Raw genomic sequence first — 18,974 nt, forward strand, 5'->3', positions numbered from 1 at the left:
ATTATATTACTGACCCATCAGATTTCAAACTGAAAGCAATCAAAAATTTTTATAAAATTAATGAAATTGCCACTGGAAATGACTCTCATAGCCTGACCCTTATAAGACTTCTCTCGGTGTAAAATGGTAATTTCAGAGTAAAATTAGGAAAACACAAAGTCAACTCTGTTCATCTCAGAGCAATAGGGTGTCTTCCTCTGGACTTCATTTAACGTTTTATGTAGCACAACATGTAAGATCTTTCATTGCCTCATACGTGTTTATGTATGTCCTGGCATTTCCTTCCCAGGTCACATACATGTTTGTACCAATAGTCTTCTTAACAATATATCCTTATTCCCTTTTGAAGTAAGGGAAGAGCTTCATGTTCAAATCTTATATTGAAATTTCTGTTTCAGTGAGAAACTACAGGAACAAATGTATCATTTTCAGATTTGTAATAGAAAAAAAGACTTCATGATAAGTAGCTATGTTGTCAAACCAGTCTCAAGCACTTAAAAAGCAAAAGAAATAAAAGAATAGAAGCCATATGAAACAGATGTTTTTAAAGAACTGAGAAAGTGGGGCACCTGGGCGGTTCAGTGGGTTAAGCCTCTGCCTTTGGCTCAGGTCGTGGTCTCAGGGTCCTGGGATCGGGCCCCGCATCGGGCTCTCTGCTCAGCAGGAAGCCTGCTTCCTCCTCTCTCTCTTTACCTGCCTCTCTGTCAAATAAATAAATATTTTAAAAATATATTAAAAATATTAAAAGATAAATATTTTTTAAAAAGAACTGAGAAAGTGTCAAATTACCCTGAAATTGAAAGACTTGGGCTAGGGATGCCTGTGTGGCTCAGTCGGTTAAGCAGCTGCCTTTGGCTCAGGTCATGATCCCAGACACTAGGAATTGAGCCCTATATCCGGCTCCTTGCTCAACAGGGAGTGTGCTTCTCCCTCAACCTGCTGTGCTTTCTTTCTCTCTGACAAATAAACAAATAAAATCTTTAAAACAACAACAACAACAACAAAAACATGTAGTCTGGCTCCAGGGGCCACTCAGTTCCCCATGAAATCATACTGCCCCTTGGTGTTAATGGCAGGTGAACCAAGAAAGTACTTGTTCAGCCAGCTGACAAATAAACATCTCAGATTTCTGTCGTGTCCCTCCAATTTCTTTGTGTGTGTTTTTAAAATGCTTAAACTTACATTAATTATTCTTGAAATTTCCCTTAATATTCTATATGGTTCCTTCTGGTGAATTTTTATAGATCATACTCCAGATTCCTGCTGAATGATGAAACTTTATGCCATTAAATAATATGTTTTTACAAAGAGTTTTTGAGAATCTGGAGGGATGCATATAAAATGAAGCAAAGCAACAAGATGCAAATTTGTTGGAAGCCAAGCTCCGTCCCCACCCCCCAAAAAATCATATTAAAAAAATATATATATGGGAGAGTTTAATTTTGGCTATCATTGGGTAGGAATAACAGGAATGATTTCTTTTCCTGCTTTTCTTAATTTTCCATAAAATTTACCTGAATACTTTTGTAGCCCAAAAAATGAAATAAACTTCGTTTTTTAAAGGACCTTTTTACAAAAGCACGGCACAAAGCTCCTAATGATAACCTTACTGTATAGTTAAAATCATCTCCACAGAGCCCCATTCTGTATGAGTGAAGGTGAAATGGTTTACACTATTGTATATGGATTTTTTTTAAGGTTTATTTGAGAGCACGAGCCTGCCCATGCGTGCGCATGCACTAGTGGGGGGGAGGGGCAGAGGGACTCAAGTCCTTGACTCCCCGCTGAGCATGGAGCCCAATGCAGGCTCCATCCTACCACCCTGAGATCGAGCCCTAAACCGAAATCAAGAGTAGGATGTTTAATCGACTCAGCCACCCAGGCACCCCATGGCTATTTAATTTTAAGTTAACTAAAACAAAGTAAAATAAAAACTCAGTTCAACAGTTACGCTAGCCCCCTTTTAATTGTTCAGTAGCCACAAGTGGCTAATGACAGCTTTTCCATCCTCACCGAAAGTTCTGTTGCACAGCACTGCTTTCAAAGAAAAAAATGTGGCATCAGGAACCAGGTGACTTGGAATCAAATCCTGGTAGGAGATGACTTTTGGCTGTGTGAAATGGGCAATTTACTCAACCTCTCTGAGCCTACAGACAAATTAGGAGTAAAAATACCGCTTTCCATGTAATGAGATTAAGAAAATCAGAAATAAGATAGTGCGTGTGACAGTTCCCTAAAAACCCGTACTGTGGCTCACAGGATTGTAGCTGCTTCAACCCTCCCCCCCCACCCCGCAAGTTGAACTTAATATAGCTCTTTGTAGACTGATTCCAAATCCATACATGGTTCCTACCCAAACTTTTACCTAAAAATCCGACTCACCAGCTCCTGCCACAGCTCCTAGGCCACGTCCTTGGCAGTGCGGATGTTCCATTTCTTTCTAGGAAAATGCTTCCACACACAGCACTCTCCTGTAGAATAACACCTCCTCCAAGTTTTCCTTGACAACTTAAATGCACTGCTCTATGTCCATTCCTAAAGGACAAGATTGTCTTAAAAAAAAAAAAAAAAAAAAAAAAAAAAGAAAGAGCCTCTGTCTGCCCAAGAAATAAATGGGGTAAAATGCTATATAACGAAAGGGAAATCAGTCTGAGTCGACAGTGCAGAAGTTGAGCAAAAGATGTTCCCATTTGCTGCAAGAACGTGAGGTTTTTCACTCCCAATTACAGCAGGTTCACCGTGCTTCAAAGCTGTTGGGGGTACTGATTCAGCGGAAGTCCTTGCTCCTTCTGATTTTTTTTTTTTCCCCGAGTCCCTTCTGGTTTTTCCGGCAAAACAACTTGGCTAATTTAGACTCCGTTCGAGCTGCAGTATTTATTTCTCATCTAACCACCTGCCAGTTAAGGCGTGAGTCTCGCAGGTCTTAAAAGAATGAAGTAGCCAGGTTGGGGCTGTACGCGGTGCGGACTCCACACTCACCCTGCCTTCTGCCTCCTCCTCCCTGCCCCCAGGTCTCCTGCAGCCGTGGATGCCTTTGACATTATGACCGCAGAGGATTCCACCGCAGCCATGAGCAGCGACTCGGCCGCCGCGTCCTCGGCCAAGGTGCCCGAGGGCGTGGCCGGCGCGCCCAACGAGGCGGCGCTGCTGGCGCTGATGGAGCGCACGGGCTACAGCATGGTGCAGGAGAACGGGCAGCGCAAGTACGGCGGCCCGCCGCCCGGCTGGGAGGGCCCGCACCCGCAGCGCGGCTGCGAGGTCTTCGTGGGCAAGATCCCGCGCGATGTGTACGAGGACGAGCTGGTGCCCGTGTTCGAGGCGGTGGGCCGCATCTACGAGCTGCGCCTCATGATGGACTTCGACGGCAAGAACCGCGGCTACGCCTTCGTCATGTACTGCCACAAGAGCGAGGCCAAGCGCGCCGTGCGCGAGCTCAACAACTACGAGATCCGCCCGGGCCGCCTGCTCGGCGTGTGCTGCAGCGTGGACAACTGCCGCCTCTTCATCGGCGGCATCCCCAAGATGAAGAAGCGCGAGGAGATCCTGGAGGAGATCGCCAAGGTCACCGAGGGCGTGCTGGACGTGATCGTCTACGCCAGCGCGGCCGACAAGATGAAGAACCGCGGCTTCGCCTTCGTCGAGTACGAGAGCCACCGCGCCGCCGCCATGGCGCGCCGCAAGCTCATGCCCGGCCGCATCCAGCTCTGGGGCCACCAGATCGCCGTGGACTGGGCGGAGCCCGAGATCGACGTGGACGAGGACGTGATGGAGACCGTCAAGATCCTCTACGTGCGCAACCTCATGATCGAGACCACGGAGGACACCATCAAGAAGAGCTTCGGCCAGTTCAACCCGGGCTGCGTGGAGCGCGTCAAGAAGATCCGTGACTACGCCTTTGTGCACTTCGTCAGCCGTGAGGACGCCGTGCACGCCATGAACAACCTCAACGGCACCGAGCTGGAGGGCTCGTGCCTCGAGGTGACGCTGGCCAAGCCTGTGGACAAGGAGCAGTACTCCCGCTACCAGAAGGCAGCCAAGGGCGGCGGCGTGGCGGAGGCGGCGGTGCAGCAGCCCAGCTACGTGTACTCGTGCGACCCCTATACGCTGGCTTACTACGGCTACCCCTACAACGCGCTCATCGGGCCCAACAGAGACTACTTTGTGAAAGGTTAGTGGGGGCTGTTCTGTGGGGGTGAGGGGGGGGCGGTGCCGAGAACCACATGGCCCGGGCAGCATCAGGGGTGTTGTGGCTGTAATTTGCTGAGCTGCTAGATGGGCTCCTCCGCCCTACTCACCCACCCTCCTTTGGGTGTCGGTTCTGGGGTCTGTTCTTCACGGGCACGTAGAGCATTTGTTTCCATAGCATTGGGGGACACGCAGGTCATTCCTCTGTATGGGATGAGCCCTACAATCACGGGGGCATGCAAGCATTTTCTTGCACACTACCTTTGCAGGACCTACCGGATCTGGGGCTAGTCCACCAGTGTCTGGGTACTTAAGTTAAAGCCTCCTTGTGAAATTAATCTTTAGGATGTTGTTTGCGTGGCGGTGGTAGTTAACTTACTCGCTAGGATAGAGTGAAACCAGGCATTACCGGGAAACCAATACCTAGGTTCCAAGTCCTGCTGTCATCAGATTGACTGGCTGTGTGACTTTCATCAGTCCCTTGACCCTCCCTCCGCCAGTTTTCTTACCATACGACGAGGAAGGTGAGCCAGCAGATCCCCTTACAGATACAACATCTTTGCAGTTGAGGAATGTTGTTCTTTATTGAAGTTGCAGTCACAGTCCTAGGAACTTGCCATGTAAGTTCATCTCTTGCATGACTGTAAGTGCTTAGGATACGAATCCAGGCTGGAACAGAATGTTGGAAGCCTCTTACCAGCTCATTCTAGAGCAGCACCTGCAACTAGACTTAGGGCAAACACCGTAACGCCGAGAATCTTGAGTTAAGGTCTGCCTCTTGTACCGTCACCTGTTGGATGCTCACCATTTTTTGTGTTGTTATTCCAAGCAGGCAGCATACGAGGCCGAGGTCGAGGTGCAGCTGGCAACAGAGCCCCAGGGCCCAGGGGTTCCTACCTCGGGGGATATTCGGCTGGCCGTGGTATATATAGCCGATACCATGAAGGGAAAGGAAAGCAACAAGAAAAAGGATATGAGCTTGTGCCGAATTTGGAAATCTCTGCTGTCAATCCCGTTGCCATTAAACCTGGTACAGGTCAGTATAAACCAGAGATAGTCCACTCAGCTGAAACTCCAGCGCTGTCTTTGAAGTGACCCCAAGATTTCCTCGGGCTCCTTCATTGACACGTGTGTTCCTCTTCTCACAGGCAGCCAGAGGTCAGGCAAAGACTTGGCCTCCTGAGCCACCTTCTCTAGAACTTAAGGGGCTCTTCTACCTTGGATCATGTTCAAGTCAAACTTTTCAGTGATGGGTTTTTCCAATGGGTGTCACCAGAGGTTAACCTGTTTCTCAATCTGTGACTGAGTTGGAGTGGTGAGGAGGGGTGGCAGAAGACACAGAAAACTGGGAGATCCTTCTGTATCTTCTGCTGGCCCAGAATGTCTTCTCCCTCCTTTTGCTACACCAGCAGTCAGCAGCCACAAGGTACGGCTGATCGCTGGTTCCAAGAGTTGGTGGAAAGGGTAAAAAATTTCTTCGGGAGTACAAAACACAAGCGTCCCTTGTTATGGTCTTAGAACAAGCCAGAAAACCTGGGAACAAAGCAGCAGTGAAAGCTTTGGCAGGTACTCATTTCTTCGATTCCAATTCCCAGCACTCATCTCTCCCCGTCTTGCTGGAGCAGTAGATTGGGGGTAAGGACACTCATATAATTCAAGCCAGCAACCTTGAACTTTGCTTTCACCTGCAAGCCCCACAAACCAGTTTGCCCCTGTGACTAGTGCCCATTGGTCAACCTAACAGGAGGCAGGTCTTTCTGATCCAAACTTGTGAAGAACTCGAATCCCGAGGGCAGCGTAGCACCAGCTCTCACCACACAGGTGTCCAAATGTAGGGAAGCCTCATTCGTGGACGGTCAGAGCCATCCTCCCGCAGCCCTCTTCCTGGTTTCAGGGAGGGCAGATTGAAAAGCTCTTGGAGAGAATCCTCCCCTTAAGGCTCAGCTGCTCCAACTTTCTTCTAGTTGAGGACTGTACACTCCTTTCCCTAGCTAAGAGATCCCAGGAGTCTGCATTGCCACGTAGGGCTTAAAAAGTGTTTTCCCAGTAGAGCTTCCTTTTGATAATCCAGCGATTTTTTTTTTTTTTTTTTTTTTTTGGCCTGTGAAAAAGTGTTGCAAATTCTCAGTCAAGTGACTCCTTACACTGGATTTCCCTGTAAATGCCACTGACACTGTAAGTTTGTTAAATTGATCATGGATGTCCCTAATGCCGTAAGACAGAGCCTAGATGTGGGAGCTGTCACTTCTTCCTGTTGGAAAAGGGACTCCTGTTGGCAAGTTGTGATAATTTAAGATTTAACTAGAGAAAAGAGCTTTTAGACCATCTTTAAGCATATAGTCGTGTCCTGGGGCCTGACATAGAAATTCCTGCGGGCTGACAGCCAAAAATGATCCAGAGTTACTCAGTAAAATCCCAGTGTAGCTTAAACTCCTAATCACCTCAAGTCCCCATCCCCATGTCCTCTCTTTCTAGCTTATCCAGAAAATTAGGAATTTATATTTTAGGAGAAACACCAGGGCAATGTTGAAATACATGACCACAGACCCTGTGATTGAAAAGGTAGGTGAAGGATTTGGTGAAAGTTTTAGGTCCATTTTATTGAAAGATCGTACCGTGGTTTAGCCTGCAATCATTTGTCTCTTTACCTTATGTCAAGTGAGTTTGTAGTAGAATAAATATACATATAGTTGTAGAAAAAACGTGAAAGCACACTCTGTATGCATTTTATATTCTTGCTTACCCTTCAGCACACCTGTAGTACCACGTACTCAGACTCCTCCAAAACCAGAGCCAGAATTTCTTCCTTGTACCTGTCTTTATCAGATGTCGGCATTTATTACCTGCTGTCTGTTTGAGCCCTGGTTAAAATAGAGACTTGACTCACAGATCACATCTTTGAGTTGGCGGGGCCTGTCCCCAAACCAGTCACTCTGCCTGCTTCGCTGCTATGAGTGGACATTAGAAGATGAGGGCATTTGCCGTTTTTTTTATTAAGTATTTTTGCTTGAATCAGTAATGCTGAAAGCTAAAACAGAGTGGGGAAGGCATGCACAGACCTCTGAATTCCCAGAAGGAAACCCTTAGCAGCACCTGTTTCTTAAAACGTGAAAGTGAAAGGGTGGCAGGTCTGGTAATGAGCCGGGTGGGGGATGAGGGCAGGCAGGTTCCCTCTCGCCCGCATCTGGTGGGGCCTCGAGCCTCTGATCTCGTGTTTCACTCTGAGCCTCTCCTCTCGGTCAGAAGGCCCTTGCCTGTGCTGTAGGAAATCAAGAGTGGGATTCCAGATTAGAGTTCTCTGTAGAGGCAATAGGAAAAACGTTGGTGCGGAGACCTAACTCTGGAGATCTCTCCGTGAGCATCTGTTGGGAGACACCATTGGTCCCACGTGGTTCCTCCTTCTGCAGGATGAGCAGGGAGCTGGAGAGCATACCTGCCAGCTGCCCTCTCTTCCTCCTGGCTCGCACCTTGTTACCTGGCCTCAGGGAGCATTAATTAGCCAGCGAGGCCCATGACCACCACACTTGGCTTTGCAAAATAACAAGAAAGGATGGATCTCGCTCATGGACTCTCAAGCGACACGCATTTACCCTTGTCCCTTCTCTTGCAGTGGCCATCCCTGCCATCGGGGCCCAGTACTCCATGTTTCAGGCAGCACCAGCCCCTAAAATGATCGAGGATGGGAAAATCCACACAATGGAGCACATGATCAGCCCCATCGCCGTGCAGCCAGACCCAGCCAGCGCCGCCGCAGCCGCCGCGGCTGCAGCCGCCGCTGCCGCCGTCATTCCCACTGTGTCCACGCCGCCACCGTTCCAGGTAGAGCTCTGGCTGGGGTTGTCAACGTCCTTGTGGGAGGCCTCCCTTCTTTAGCATGGATTCATTTCCCGGTCGGCAGGACAATCAGCTGTGTGCCTCGCTCTCTGATGAAGCCTGGGATGGGGCGACGGGAGAAATGGGTCCTATAAATCATGTCAGGACAGAAAAATTCAAAATTATAATTGTACTACCCTAAGGTCATCACTGGATTAAAGATGGGAAGCTGTATACAAAAATGACACACGTAATTCTTCACAGTGCCATAATAGTGTACATACTTTTTTTTTTTTTTTTAATGACGCTGGGTAATTTTTAACTTCTGTTCTTACTGCTAAGGGGCTGACTCCCAAAGTCCAGGGAGATAGCTCACACTTTCACATTCCAAATTGCAGCTCGAGGAAGATTTTTTTCTTTTTTTCCATTCTCTCTCTCAGGGTGCCTGGATGGCTCAGTCGGTTAAGTGTCTGACTCTTCTTTTCAGCTTGGGGTCGTGAGATCGAGCCCCACGTCGGGCTCTGTGCTCAGAGCAATCTGCTGGAGACTTTCTGTCTCCCTCCCTGAGCTCTCTCTTTCTCTCTCTCTCTCTCAATAACTCAATAAATTTTTTTTTTTTTTTTTAAATAAAGTTCTCAGAGCACAGTGGTTAAGCATCTGCCTTCGGCTCAGGTCATGATCCCAGGGTCCTGGGATCCAGCCCCGCATCCGGCTCCCTACTGGGTGGGGGAGTCTGCTTCTCCATCTCCCTCAGCCCCCCAGCTCATGCTCTCTGTCTCACACTCTCTATCTCAAATAAATAAATAAAATCTCTAAAAAGTAAAGTTCTCTCTGCCCCCTTCTGTGTATAAATATTTCAACCTATATATCCATATACAGTGTGTGTGGAGAGAGAACTGCCTGTAGAGATAGAGATCTATGAAACGTTACAAAATGTGTGCTTAACCGTCTCCTCCAGCCAGACCCAGCTGTTCCCATTCCTCCTCCGAGTCCAGTCTCACGGTTCCAGCCTCCTTCCCCACCTTTGCTCACAGCTTCTCTGCTCTGTGGTGTCTTCAGTCTCGTGACTTCTGTGGAATCTTCCCCATCCACCATAGCCTTGGAAATCCTGTCCCCTGTATGTCTCGTTACCCACATTATACCTTGGCGAATGATTGCCGCTTTGTTCTGTCTCCCAACTCATGAAGCTCCTCTAGACCGAGAGTCACATCTTGTATCTTCTTTTTATCATCAGCGCATAGCACATAGGGAATACCTATAGATGATACGTCATTCTCCCGAACAAAACAAAACAAAAAAATCCTGTTAAAGCTACTTTTCATGAGGCAGTGGCTCTCAGATACCTTCTTAGTCAAGAAGCACAGATACCCAGGCTGGAGGTCTCTTCCCTAACTGGGTCAGAACTATCCAGGGAGTATGTTTACAGAGCAGATTCTTAGACTCACACCTTGAAGACACCCACTGGGTAGAACTCAGCTGGGGTTCTAGAACCCAGTGATGTAGAGATAGAGCCAGACTGGGGACCCATCACATGGCCCTCGTGTCGCTTTTACCCTCGCTGGGCACAGTCTTACTGTGCTATTCAGAAAGGGTCACACCAGTTGAAATATATTCCTGTGTCGGTGTGTCGTCAGGTCTTCCTTGAGTCTGGACTTTTGAAAACCCGGAAAAGGAGTAAGTCGTAAATGACTCACACTCTAAGTGGCAACTGAGCGTAGCTACGGCTTGTGGCCTGACTGTAAATATCTACAATAACCTCCAAATAGTATTTAGTGGAATTCTGGTAATAATGTCAGAGTTCCCTTGACTAAGAAACTCGTGCACTTTGTCCGTGGTGCGTGGTGTCCCAGATTCCCGTTCTCGTATTCACCGTTCCAGGCTATTCTCGGTCTTTGACCAGTCTCCACTCGGTGTTGCCATCAGGGTCTCTGTTCCGAGTCTTTGCTTATGAGTTTGCTCAGTAGACAGTGACGATCAGTTTATTCTGATGGAGATTCCACCCCCCCTCAACCCCGTCCTTCAACATATGTGGAGCTATTACTTTTGAACTTGAGAATGACTTCTTTGTGTATGAGCGGCCTCGGTGCCCACCCGCCAGTCTCGGTTCTCTGCATCCTCCCTCTGAGTCCTTTGACCCTGGACTCTCTGAATGTTTGGCTCTCTGTCCCCACCCCTGTATTCTCTGCCAAATTGCAGCAGCGGAAGGAGCATTTTTAAGTGCTGCTGATGAGTGACTAGAACACTCTTCCAAGTGGAGCCACACTAGAAACCTGCTCCCAGCATTACTTCTAGAACCTTCCTGTGGAACACCTTCAGTCGTTCTCCTCTATCTTGCACATGCTCAGGCATGTTCCTGCTCAGCCACTTTATATCCTCCACTTCATAAAGGCCTTGTAAGTAACGGAAGGAAACATTTACTGGCATAGACCTTTTTTAAAACTTATTTCTCAGAGAGTTCTCCATCTTCACAAACCTCTGGTATAAGTAGAACAGGGATAGGCATTTCCCCTTGATGAGGTCTCTTCCTCTGCTCCTTCCTCCGCCAGCTCCCCATGCTCAACCCTTCCAGGCCTAGATGTTGAGCTCGACCTTAGCACATGGAGAGGTTTCTCTCGGATGTCCCCTTCCCTGCAATTTCATCCCTTTGTGCATTTGTCACTGAATATATGTCTGCCCATTTGGAAAGAGGGCTTGTGTCTTGCTTTAAGACACCATCTTCCCAGTTCTGAAGTTTCTCTCTTGCCCATGAGATCTTTGCTGTTTTAGTGTTGTAGGAGATGAGCTAACACAGGGCTAAAAGTGCAGGCTCCAGAATCACCATTCCTTTGCTTAAAAGCTGTGTCACCTTGTGCAAGTCATTTAACACATCAGACCTCTCCGTATAATCATAGTACCGGCTTCATTGGTAGTTGGGATGATTGGGATGATTCCAGAACGTCATACAAATAAGGCACTTAGAATAGTGCCCAGCAGACCACAGTCCCTCGGTTGTTACTATCATTTAGTATAATTATTATTTTGGTTACGGTGGAAAAAATGGCTCTTCGATGGTGAGTCACCTTTGAACGTAATTTTATGACTCTCATTTGCACATTTTGTTAGGGAAAGATAACTAATTCCCTTACAAAAATCCAGGAAGAACTCATTTTTAAAAATTGAATTCTCCATTTCGTATATCCCCAATTGTTTATTTTGAAGATGCACGAAGACAGGCCGTATAGGCATTTACTGCAGGGCATCGTGAGGAACGTAAGGCATACTAGGTATTTTGTTAAGCATGTGTTTCTTTCACCACAAATCCCCCTTGCCATAAAGCATCTCACGGAACTGGTTCTGGAGCAAACCCTTTGGGAAATACTGAGCTGCAGTCTTTACTCTTTACACCTGTTGGCTGGGGAAATGTAGCATGTTAGACTTTCAGGTAGAGTCGAGAGCACGTAGCCGGGACTCTGATGGAGCCCGAGGTGGTGTCTGCAGTAAGGAAGCTTTAATGAGTGAGCTAGCCGTTCCCTACTGCCTTCTCCTGCAGAAACTCCTCCTCATCCTTCAAGACCCAGCTCAAATGTCTCTGCTTCCAACATTGCTTTCTCCAACTTCCCAAGTGAGTTAGTTCCTTTTCTGAGCCTCTACAGCCACCTGCACAGTTGACCTTGAGCAACGCAGGGGTTAGGTGTGCCCACCTTCCCCCACCCTCCACGCAGTTGTACATAAACCCACATGTAACTTTTGACTCCATGGCAGCATAACTACTGAGAGCCTACTGTTAACTGGAAGGCTTCCTGCTAAATAAACAGTCGATGAAACATATGTTCTGTATGTTACATGGATTGGGTACTGTATTCTTACAGTAAGAAAGTCATAAGGTAAGAAAAATTATAAGGAAGAGAAAATACATATAGGTACTGTGCTGCATAGTGGGAAAAATCCACATGGAAGTAGATCCTCAAACAAACCCCGGTTGTTTGAGGGTCAACCGTACGCGTCGTGGGTATCCTATCTTAGGTGAGAGATGGTCAAAGTCATCAGTGACACCAGCTGAAAATTATATGTGGTTGCAGGGTTTTCAGGTCACAGCTTCCAAAGCTGCCCCTGTGGAGATCTATACACTAGGTTCCATAACATTGTCACAGTTGGTTGTCCTCTCCCATATTTGAAGCACCATGTTCCTTCAGTTAAGTAAGAGTGGAGGCACTGGCATATATTTTATGGACCGTATTTTTTTTTCTTTTTTCTTTTTTAAAGATTTTATTTATTTGATAGAGAGAGAGAAATCACAAGTAGGCAGAGAGGCAGGCAGAGAGAGACAGGGGAGGAAGCAGGCTCCCCGCGGAGCAGAGAGCCCGACGTGGGGCTCGATCCCAGGACCCTGGGATCACGACCCGAGCCGAAGGCAGAGGCTTTAACTCACTGAGCCACCCAGGTGCCCCCGGACCACATTTTTAATTACAGTGAGATCAGCTGAGCAAGGGGTAGATTCCCAACTTCCTTGCCGTTGGAAAGGAATGGCAAGATGGAAGATTCCAAAGTATTTAAACTTAGCTTAGCAGTTCTGTCACTTTGACCTTTTGAACTCACAGGAGCCTTGACTTGAGGGCGCAACATCTCCAGCTTACCTTAATGGCCCTTACCACCTTCCCTTACAATAATTATTTATTTTACCTGGCTGCCTCCTTGCCCTGAGAATGAAAACGTTTGCCTTCACCTCTTCCTGTCCCCTTCCAGGAATGGGAAGAATGAGTCCACAGGTTGACTCCATGGGAAGGGCACCATGGGCGCGGTCATTAAGGGGCCTTTCTGTGTCTCCCCCTTCAGGGCCGCCCAATTACCCCCGTGTACACAGTGGCTCCGAACGTTCAGAGAATTCCCACTGCTGGAATCTACGGGGCCAGTTACGTCCCGTTCGCTGCTCCGGCCACTGCCACGATCGCCACACTACAGAAGAATGCGGCCGCTGCCGTGTACGGAGGCTACGCGGGCTACATACCTCAGGCCTTCCCCGCCGCTGCTATCCCAGTGCCCATCCACGACGTCTACCAGACATACTGACACTGGCGAGGAGAGTGCAGGCAGACCACAGACTACCCCTGAAGGAACACTTTACTATTTATGAAGAAAGAACGTGCGGCATTACCGCACTCCTGAAACCTGAAAGTGAAGAATGTTATCCAGTATCATCCTGAAAGATTTTATATTCATGAAGTTTCCACTAGTTGTTGTTGTTGTTGTTGTTGTTTTTTAAAGACTGTTTTCCACTTAGCAGACCCTGTTCATACATTTCTAAGAGACTTGCGACGGTTCGTGCCTTAATACCATCTCTCAGACATTTGTACGCCGTTAGTATATTTGTATAGAGGTTTTTGTTTTTGTATTTTTAAGGATATATTTTCAGTATGAAGGTTATTTTCTTAACTTCTGCACTCCAGAGATTTCTATTTTGTAGTACCTTCAATAATATATCAACTATATATGGAAAAGCACACTTGAGCAGCTAGGGAACTATTTTGAAAAATATATTCAATATTTAAAGATACAAACAATAGTGCTTTAAAATACTACATAAAATATTATTTTAAAAGTTATACTGGAAAGTGCAATTTTAAAGTGAGTAGAATCTCTATTTCAGCTGGCTTTAAGGGGTGACGGTGTTACCATGTGTTATCTATGACGGTTCTGGTTTTTTGTTTTGTTTTGTTTTTAAAGAAACACTCGATCTCTCCTTAAGCCCACGTTGAAAAGACTTGTCACACTTCTGAGTCCAAACACTGGAAAGCTCTTACCTGCCACATTACCCTGTTTCCCCTTTCTTCTCCATGTGTCTTGCCTCCCTACCCCCCTACTCATTCCTTCCTTCCTATCCCCACCCCCACCTCCGAGTCTGGCAAGTCTAGGGCAAATGAATTACTCTGATAGAGAAAGCATTGATAGCTTTTATACTTCTTCTGGGTTTTTGTGGGGGGTTTTTTTGTTGGGGGTTTTTTGTTTCGTTTGTTTGGGGTTTTTTTTTTTTTGTTTATTTTGTCTTGGTTGGGGAGGTATTTTCAATAGCAGAGTATGCATAAGCACAAGATTTTAATAGTTTCCATAAGATATCTTTGCATAGTTATTTAATGTCTCATATAAAACCTTAGTTCCTTTTCTAACGCTTTTATCTTACTCATTTTTGAAGTATGAGTTTATAGAGACAGTGAATGTTATTGTCGACAAGGCCCCCAGAGACTCTTGTCGCAGAAAGTTATGCTTCTAGCTGACTTACCATGTTTCAATGCAAAATGTCTGTGGTCGTCAAGGGTGTTGGTAATACTATGTTTATTGAGCAGGGCTTTCCTCCGTTGCTGTGCACGTGGTAGGTGAGCTGACTTGGGACGTGCATATCCAGGAGGAGGAGGAGAGACCTCTAGAAGTTAAAAGATAGCTTGTACATAATCTAATGCTGGTTTTCAGTTGTTTTATGTTGCGGAAGTTCATGGTATAGAGTTTAATGCAGAGTGAAACCGTTTTATTTCAATGTTATTAAAAAGTTTTATTATTAGGAAGTAAATGTATTGTTGCAGTGTTGTGCCTGTTTCCAGGCTTTTGTTCAGCAGAGTGAATGTAAAATACAGTAAAATGATAAGGTTGTCATCTGCTTTACGAAATACATCAACTTGGAACTTTTTTAAAAGGCTCCATCAAGGAATTGAGCTGTGCAATAGGTAGCAAGGACACAGTTGTGTGTTTATGTCACATTAGAGATCTATAAAATCTTTGAACTCACTGAATTTTTGCTAATGGCTGAATTCTTATTTATGGATTAATAATAGGATCACGCCTTTAGCAAATATTTTAGTTTTGTCTTAAAATTTAAATTAAGAAACTCCCAAATGCCTTTTCCCTCCCCCTCATCTTAGGGTGGGATGAATTTTTTATATATAAGCAATATTTATTTAACTATTCTATAAAATTATTGAGTGCCTACCAAGGCCTTTAAACATTTCTAACATTTCTTTCCATCATTCTTAAATGACATAAGATGATTGTGCAATGTTCCTGGTGATGTACCCAGCAAGCTGCATCGAACCTTTCAGAGTGTGTCATCAACTAAATGCAATTTGGATCAGATCCTTGTCCCTTGACTTAGCGTGAAAGAACTCCTTCCGGTGAAGGATTGTCGCAGAGGTTCACTAGATGAGACTCTGACCCAGCGGTCTTACTGTATTTTACATATACCTGTAAATTATTTGGAAGAAAAAAAAAAAAAAAACCAATAATGAGAAGAAAAGAAAAAAAATTTGGTATCTCAACATGGCAACTACCAAACTACCCTAAAAACAGATTTTGGTGAGCCTATTCTCTATGGTCTGTCTGTTTCTGTTTCAAAACCATTTCACCTACACTACTGAGGTAAGTTTATAACTTGAAATGTGAACTTTTTTTTTTTTTTTAGGGTTAAGAACAAACTATATAAATATTAAAAAAAAAAGCTTTAGTGTTCTCTGTTTTCAAACATGTTAGCAGTTTAGTTATCTTTAGTTGCTTTGTATTTGAAAAGCTTTTAAATTTATTTAGATTTTCCTCCATTTACAATACATTCTTAGGATGTATGTAGTAAATAAAGCTTTCTTTAAAGCAGTTTCCAGACCTTATTTTAAATTGTGTTTTCATTATACTGATTTTTTTTTTTTCCCTAACAAGACCAGAGAAACCCTTTCAAAGTGGAAGAAAACAACTAGTTCAGTATTTTCAGCCAGAGTAACCAACAAGTTACTATCATGTTTTTGGCTTGGAATTACATTGAAGATGGGTTTTAAGTAAAAATTGTGAATTATCCGTATCCTCAGACTTGAGCTTAGGTGGTTGAAGGCTTAGCACCCAAATTATATTCAACATCTGGACTTATGTAGGGTGTGGCTAAGCCTGTCGCTGCTGTGAGTCCTCAAGTTTATGATCCCAAGAGCTCCACACTCAGACCTCTATATGGAGGCCGCTGAAAAGACACTGAATTTGTTAGGTGATCTCGTGAAAGTGCTGGGCGACCTGAAGGTCCCTCACTGCATTCAGAAACCAAAGCCTTGCGTTCCTCATTTTCTCGGTTCACAGCAAGGTTAGCAAACTTGCTTCCCTTTTCTCTAGAGGGCATCACTAACTTCAGACAATATCCATTAGCAAAGCCAGTCAAATGATTCAAGGGCAGGTGATGGGTTATCAATGGAATTACTTCTAAAAAACTTGCCCCACGTGGCTTTACCATTGATTAAGAATTTTACCTTTCAGTCTCGGGCAGTCTGGCTTACAGCCTTCCTTCTCACGGTTCTGGGAATAATAAGTTGTTGCTTCCTCTTAAAAAGATAAAGCCCTTTTTCAGAGGCAGGAGGGGCTGCCAAACATCCCAAGATGACAGATGGCTAGGCAATATTTTCAAGGGCAACAAGATCTGCTGATTTCTTTTTATTCTGGAAGAAGAGTACAGACGCCCTGCAAATTACAGAATCACAGTTTGATTGATCTCATTAGAAAAAGAATAATCGTACAAAATGTGTATCACTCCTCTACTAGGTGCCAGGTTGACTCTGTGCTGTAGCAACCACAGCTTGAGCAAACCCACAAAATCTTGCACAAGTAGAGCTTACATTCCGCAGGGGGGAGAACACAGACTGAGCAGATAAACAGCATGGTGAGCAGGGACAAAAGTTATGATTATGTGACTCATTAGGCTTTTTGGCTTCCATAATCTCATGCGGACCTCACAATAACTCAGGGAAGTAAGCAGGGTGACTGGCCAAGGTGTCACAGCTGAGAAGGACTTGAACTGCAGTTTATGCTCAGATTCCACATCCCAGATGCTTGTGAACAGTACACTGACTCTGGAAGTGGGTAAAACCAGTCACACCAACATCCTACCTCAGAGCAAAGCTTCTCTATAGTGCAGTTTTCCATTGGGTTCTAGTATGTTTCCATAGGCGACTTCTTCGCTTGGGTGAGAACCAAAGGCTGAATGGCTGAAAATGCCTCTTCTCAGCCTGCAAGACCTCACAGCTCTAAGTGGAGCTGCCGGAAATGTCCACTCTGGGAGACTGAAGGAATTCTACCTATCAGGCTGGGCCAGAGATGATAGAGAAGACGAAAGAACTATCACAGGAAGTCAGCTGCTCCCTTCTCTGATTCTTCAGTGGAATAGGTGCCCCCTTTTTATTCCAAAAATAACTGTCATGACAATATACGTAAGCAGTTATCTAGTTGAAAGTCAGAATGTTAGGAAACAAAGCTCTGGTTTGTCTTTTCTAGTGAAGGATAATCCCAGGCCAGTCCAACACTCACTGGGTTCTGTTTCGTGGCATATGGACAGTGCGGGGCGTGTTTTGTTAGCTGTAATTCACCTTCCTGGCTTATCAAACTCGGTTTCAAGGATATTGGGGGGCTTGACTATTGAACAGAAATATATAATATATTACCTCAATTATTACATGGTATTATATCTTTATTGTAAAGTCTTCTGGGCACTCAGCTTCTACCAGAGTTGGTTTTGTTTGATTAACATGAAATGTGACATTTTGGCATGGCTCTTTTGACAAAATGACATTTTTGGTATCATGACCCTTAAAAAAAAAATTACATCTTCAGCTTTTAAAAAAATGACCGGGTAGGAAAATACAAACGTACTCACTTTATCCCCGCATTCCCACTTTCCTGACACACTCCCCACCTCTGACCACCCCAGGTCAAGGGCAGGATTCAGCTTTAATACCATACCTCATTAGGTTCAGGAGACCACCTGGGTTTTGCTTCAACTTCAAGTTCGATGCTGTCAGACTGGATACAGCCTTTTTTTCTCTTTTCCCTCTTCAGTCATCCCTTTCTGGATACTCAGTATTCCTCTGTCTCTTAACTTCTCACACCAGTATACCTGGAAATAATCTGGTTGCCCAAAGACTTGTCCTTGTGGGCAAGCCCCGTGGTCTCGTGGAACAAGGCTGGGTTTGGAGGCCACCTCCCTGGGGGGTGGTAACACCCCAGCTTTACTACTTAGCAGACACGTGACTTTAGAAAAGACACCTCGCCACTCTGAGCACCAGTTTCTTAACTGGTAAAATAGACATACTAGTCCAGACCTCAACAAAGTTATTGGGTAAATCAGATGAATTAATGAATCGAAAAAAGCCTAATTGCTGTAGGTACTCAAGAAACACATTTCCTTCCCCTTCCCCTGCAGGGTGAATGCATTCTGCTATATTAACTCATTAAGCCTTTCCATTTTACCCCTTTTGATTCCTCTTTGTTTTCATTGGTTTAGTAACCATTTATTGAATGCTAACTGTGTGCCAGCACAGCGTGAGGTACTGGAGAGACACCAGCCAACAAAACTGACTGTCCCAGGCCTGGTACGATAGGGTCACAAGCCCTCTGAAGTGGGAAGAGGCAGCCCCGCAGGCTTGGGCAGGGGGTTCAGAAGGACTCAGGGAAAGAAGTGGCATCTGAGCCAAGATCTACAGAATGAGCAGGAGTCAGGGAAGCTGAGCAGAAAGAAGAGGGAACAGGAAGTCGCCACCAAAAAAAAAACCGTGGAATTGTCAGGTACCCGGAACAAGCTGAGTAGGGCTGTCTGTCTTGGAGAAAGAGAAAGGGTGTGCAGTGAAGAAACTCGACCTTTGTTCCATTCAGCGTTAAACAGCGTTCATGGGCCTGTGTTAGCTGTAAACGGAAGAGATTTGGCCCCTAAAACAAGGAAGTGGGAAGAACCCTAAATCATTCTTCCTTAGAGTTTTGAGTTCCAGAAAATGGCGGCGCCCTGCATTTACTAAACTGCGGAGAAACAGAGCTTTCTCTCCATTGACAGCACGGTGCCTCTGAACACTTGCCCTATTGGGCTGCGCCTGCCGTTCTGTCTTCCTGGTCCCGGGTGATGCCCACCAACCTTGATCTCATGGCGCAGAGTTTGTAGGGCAGCCCGGCCTCTCAGGGTTCCCCACCTCCTCCTTCCTCAGGTCCACTTTCCAGCCTCT

The 18,974-nt window shown here is 45.6% G+C and overlaps 1 protein-coding gene across 2 annotated transcripts in view; it reads left to right on the forward strand.

The window, feature by feature from the left end:
- The window catches only part of RBM47 (RNA binding motif protein 47), a 70,721-nt gene extending 55,106 nt beyond the window's left edge, over positions 1–15,615 (forward strand). The window contains exons 2-5 of one of the 2 annotated variants that reach the window (XM_059163003.1): positions 3,012–4,168; positions 5,015–5,221; positions 7,796–8,004; positions 12,811–15,615. In XM_059163003.1, the coding sequence (XP_059018986.1) occupies positions 3,043–4,168; positions 5,015–5,221; positions 7,796–8,004; positions 12,811–13,044 (1,776 nt within the window). In that variant the 5' untranslated portion in view covers positions 3,012–3,042 and the 3' untranslated portion in view covers positions 13,045–15,615. The remainder of the gene's footprint in view (positions 1–3,011; positions 4,169–5,014; positions 5,222–7,795; positions 8,005–12,810) is intronic. The other variant, XM_059163011.1, reaches the window with a different exon arrangement.
- The last annotated feature ends 3,359 nt before the right edge of the window (positions 15,616–18,974 follow it).

The sequence above is a fragment of the Mustela lutreola genome, chromosome 1, assembly GCF_030435805.1.
Source record: "Mustela lutreola isolate mMusLut2 chromosome 1, mMusLut2.pri, whole genome shotgun sequence".
Lineage (NCBI taxonomy): Eukaryota > Metazoa > Chordata > Mammalia > Carnivora > Mustelidae > Mustela > Mustela lutreola.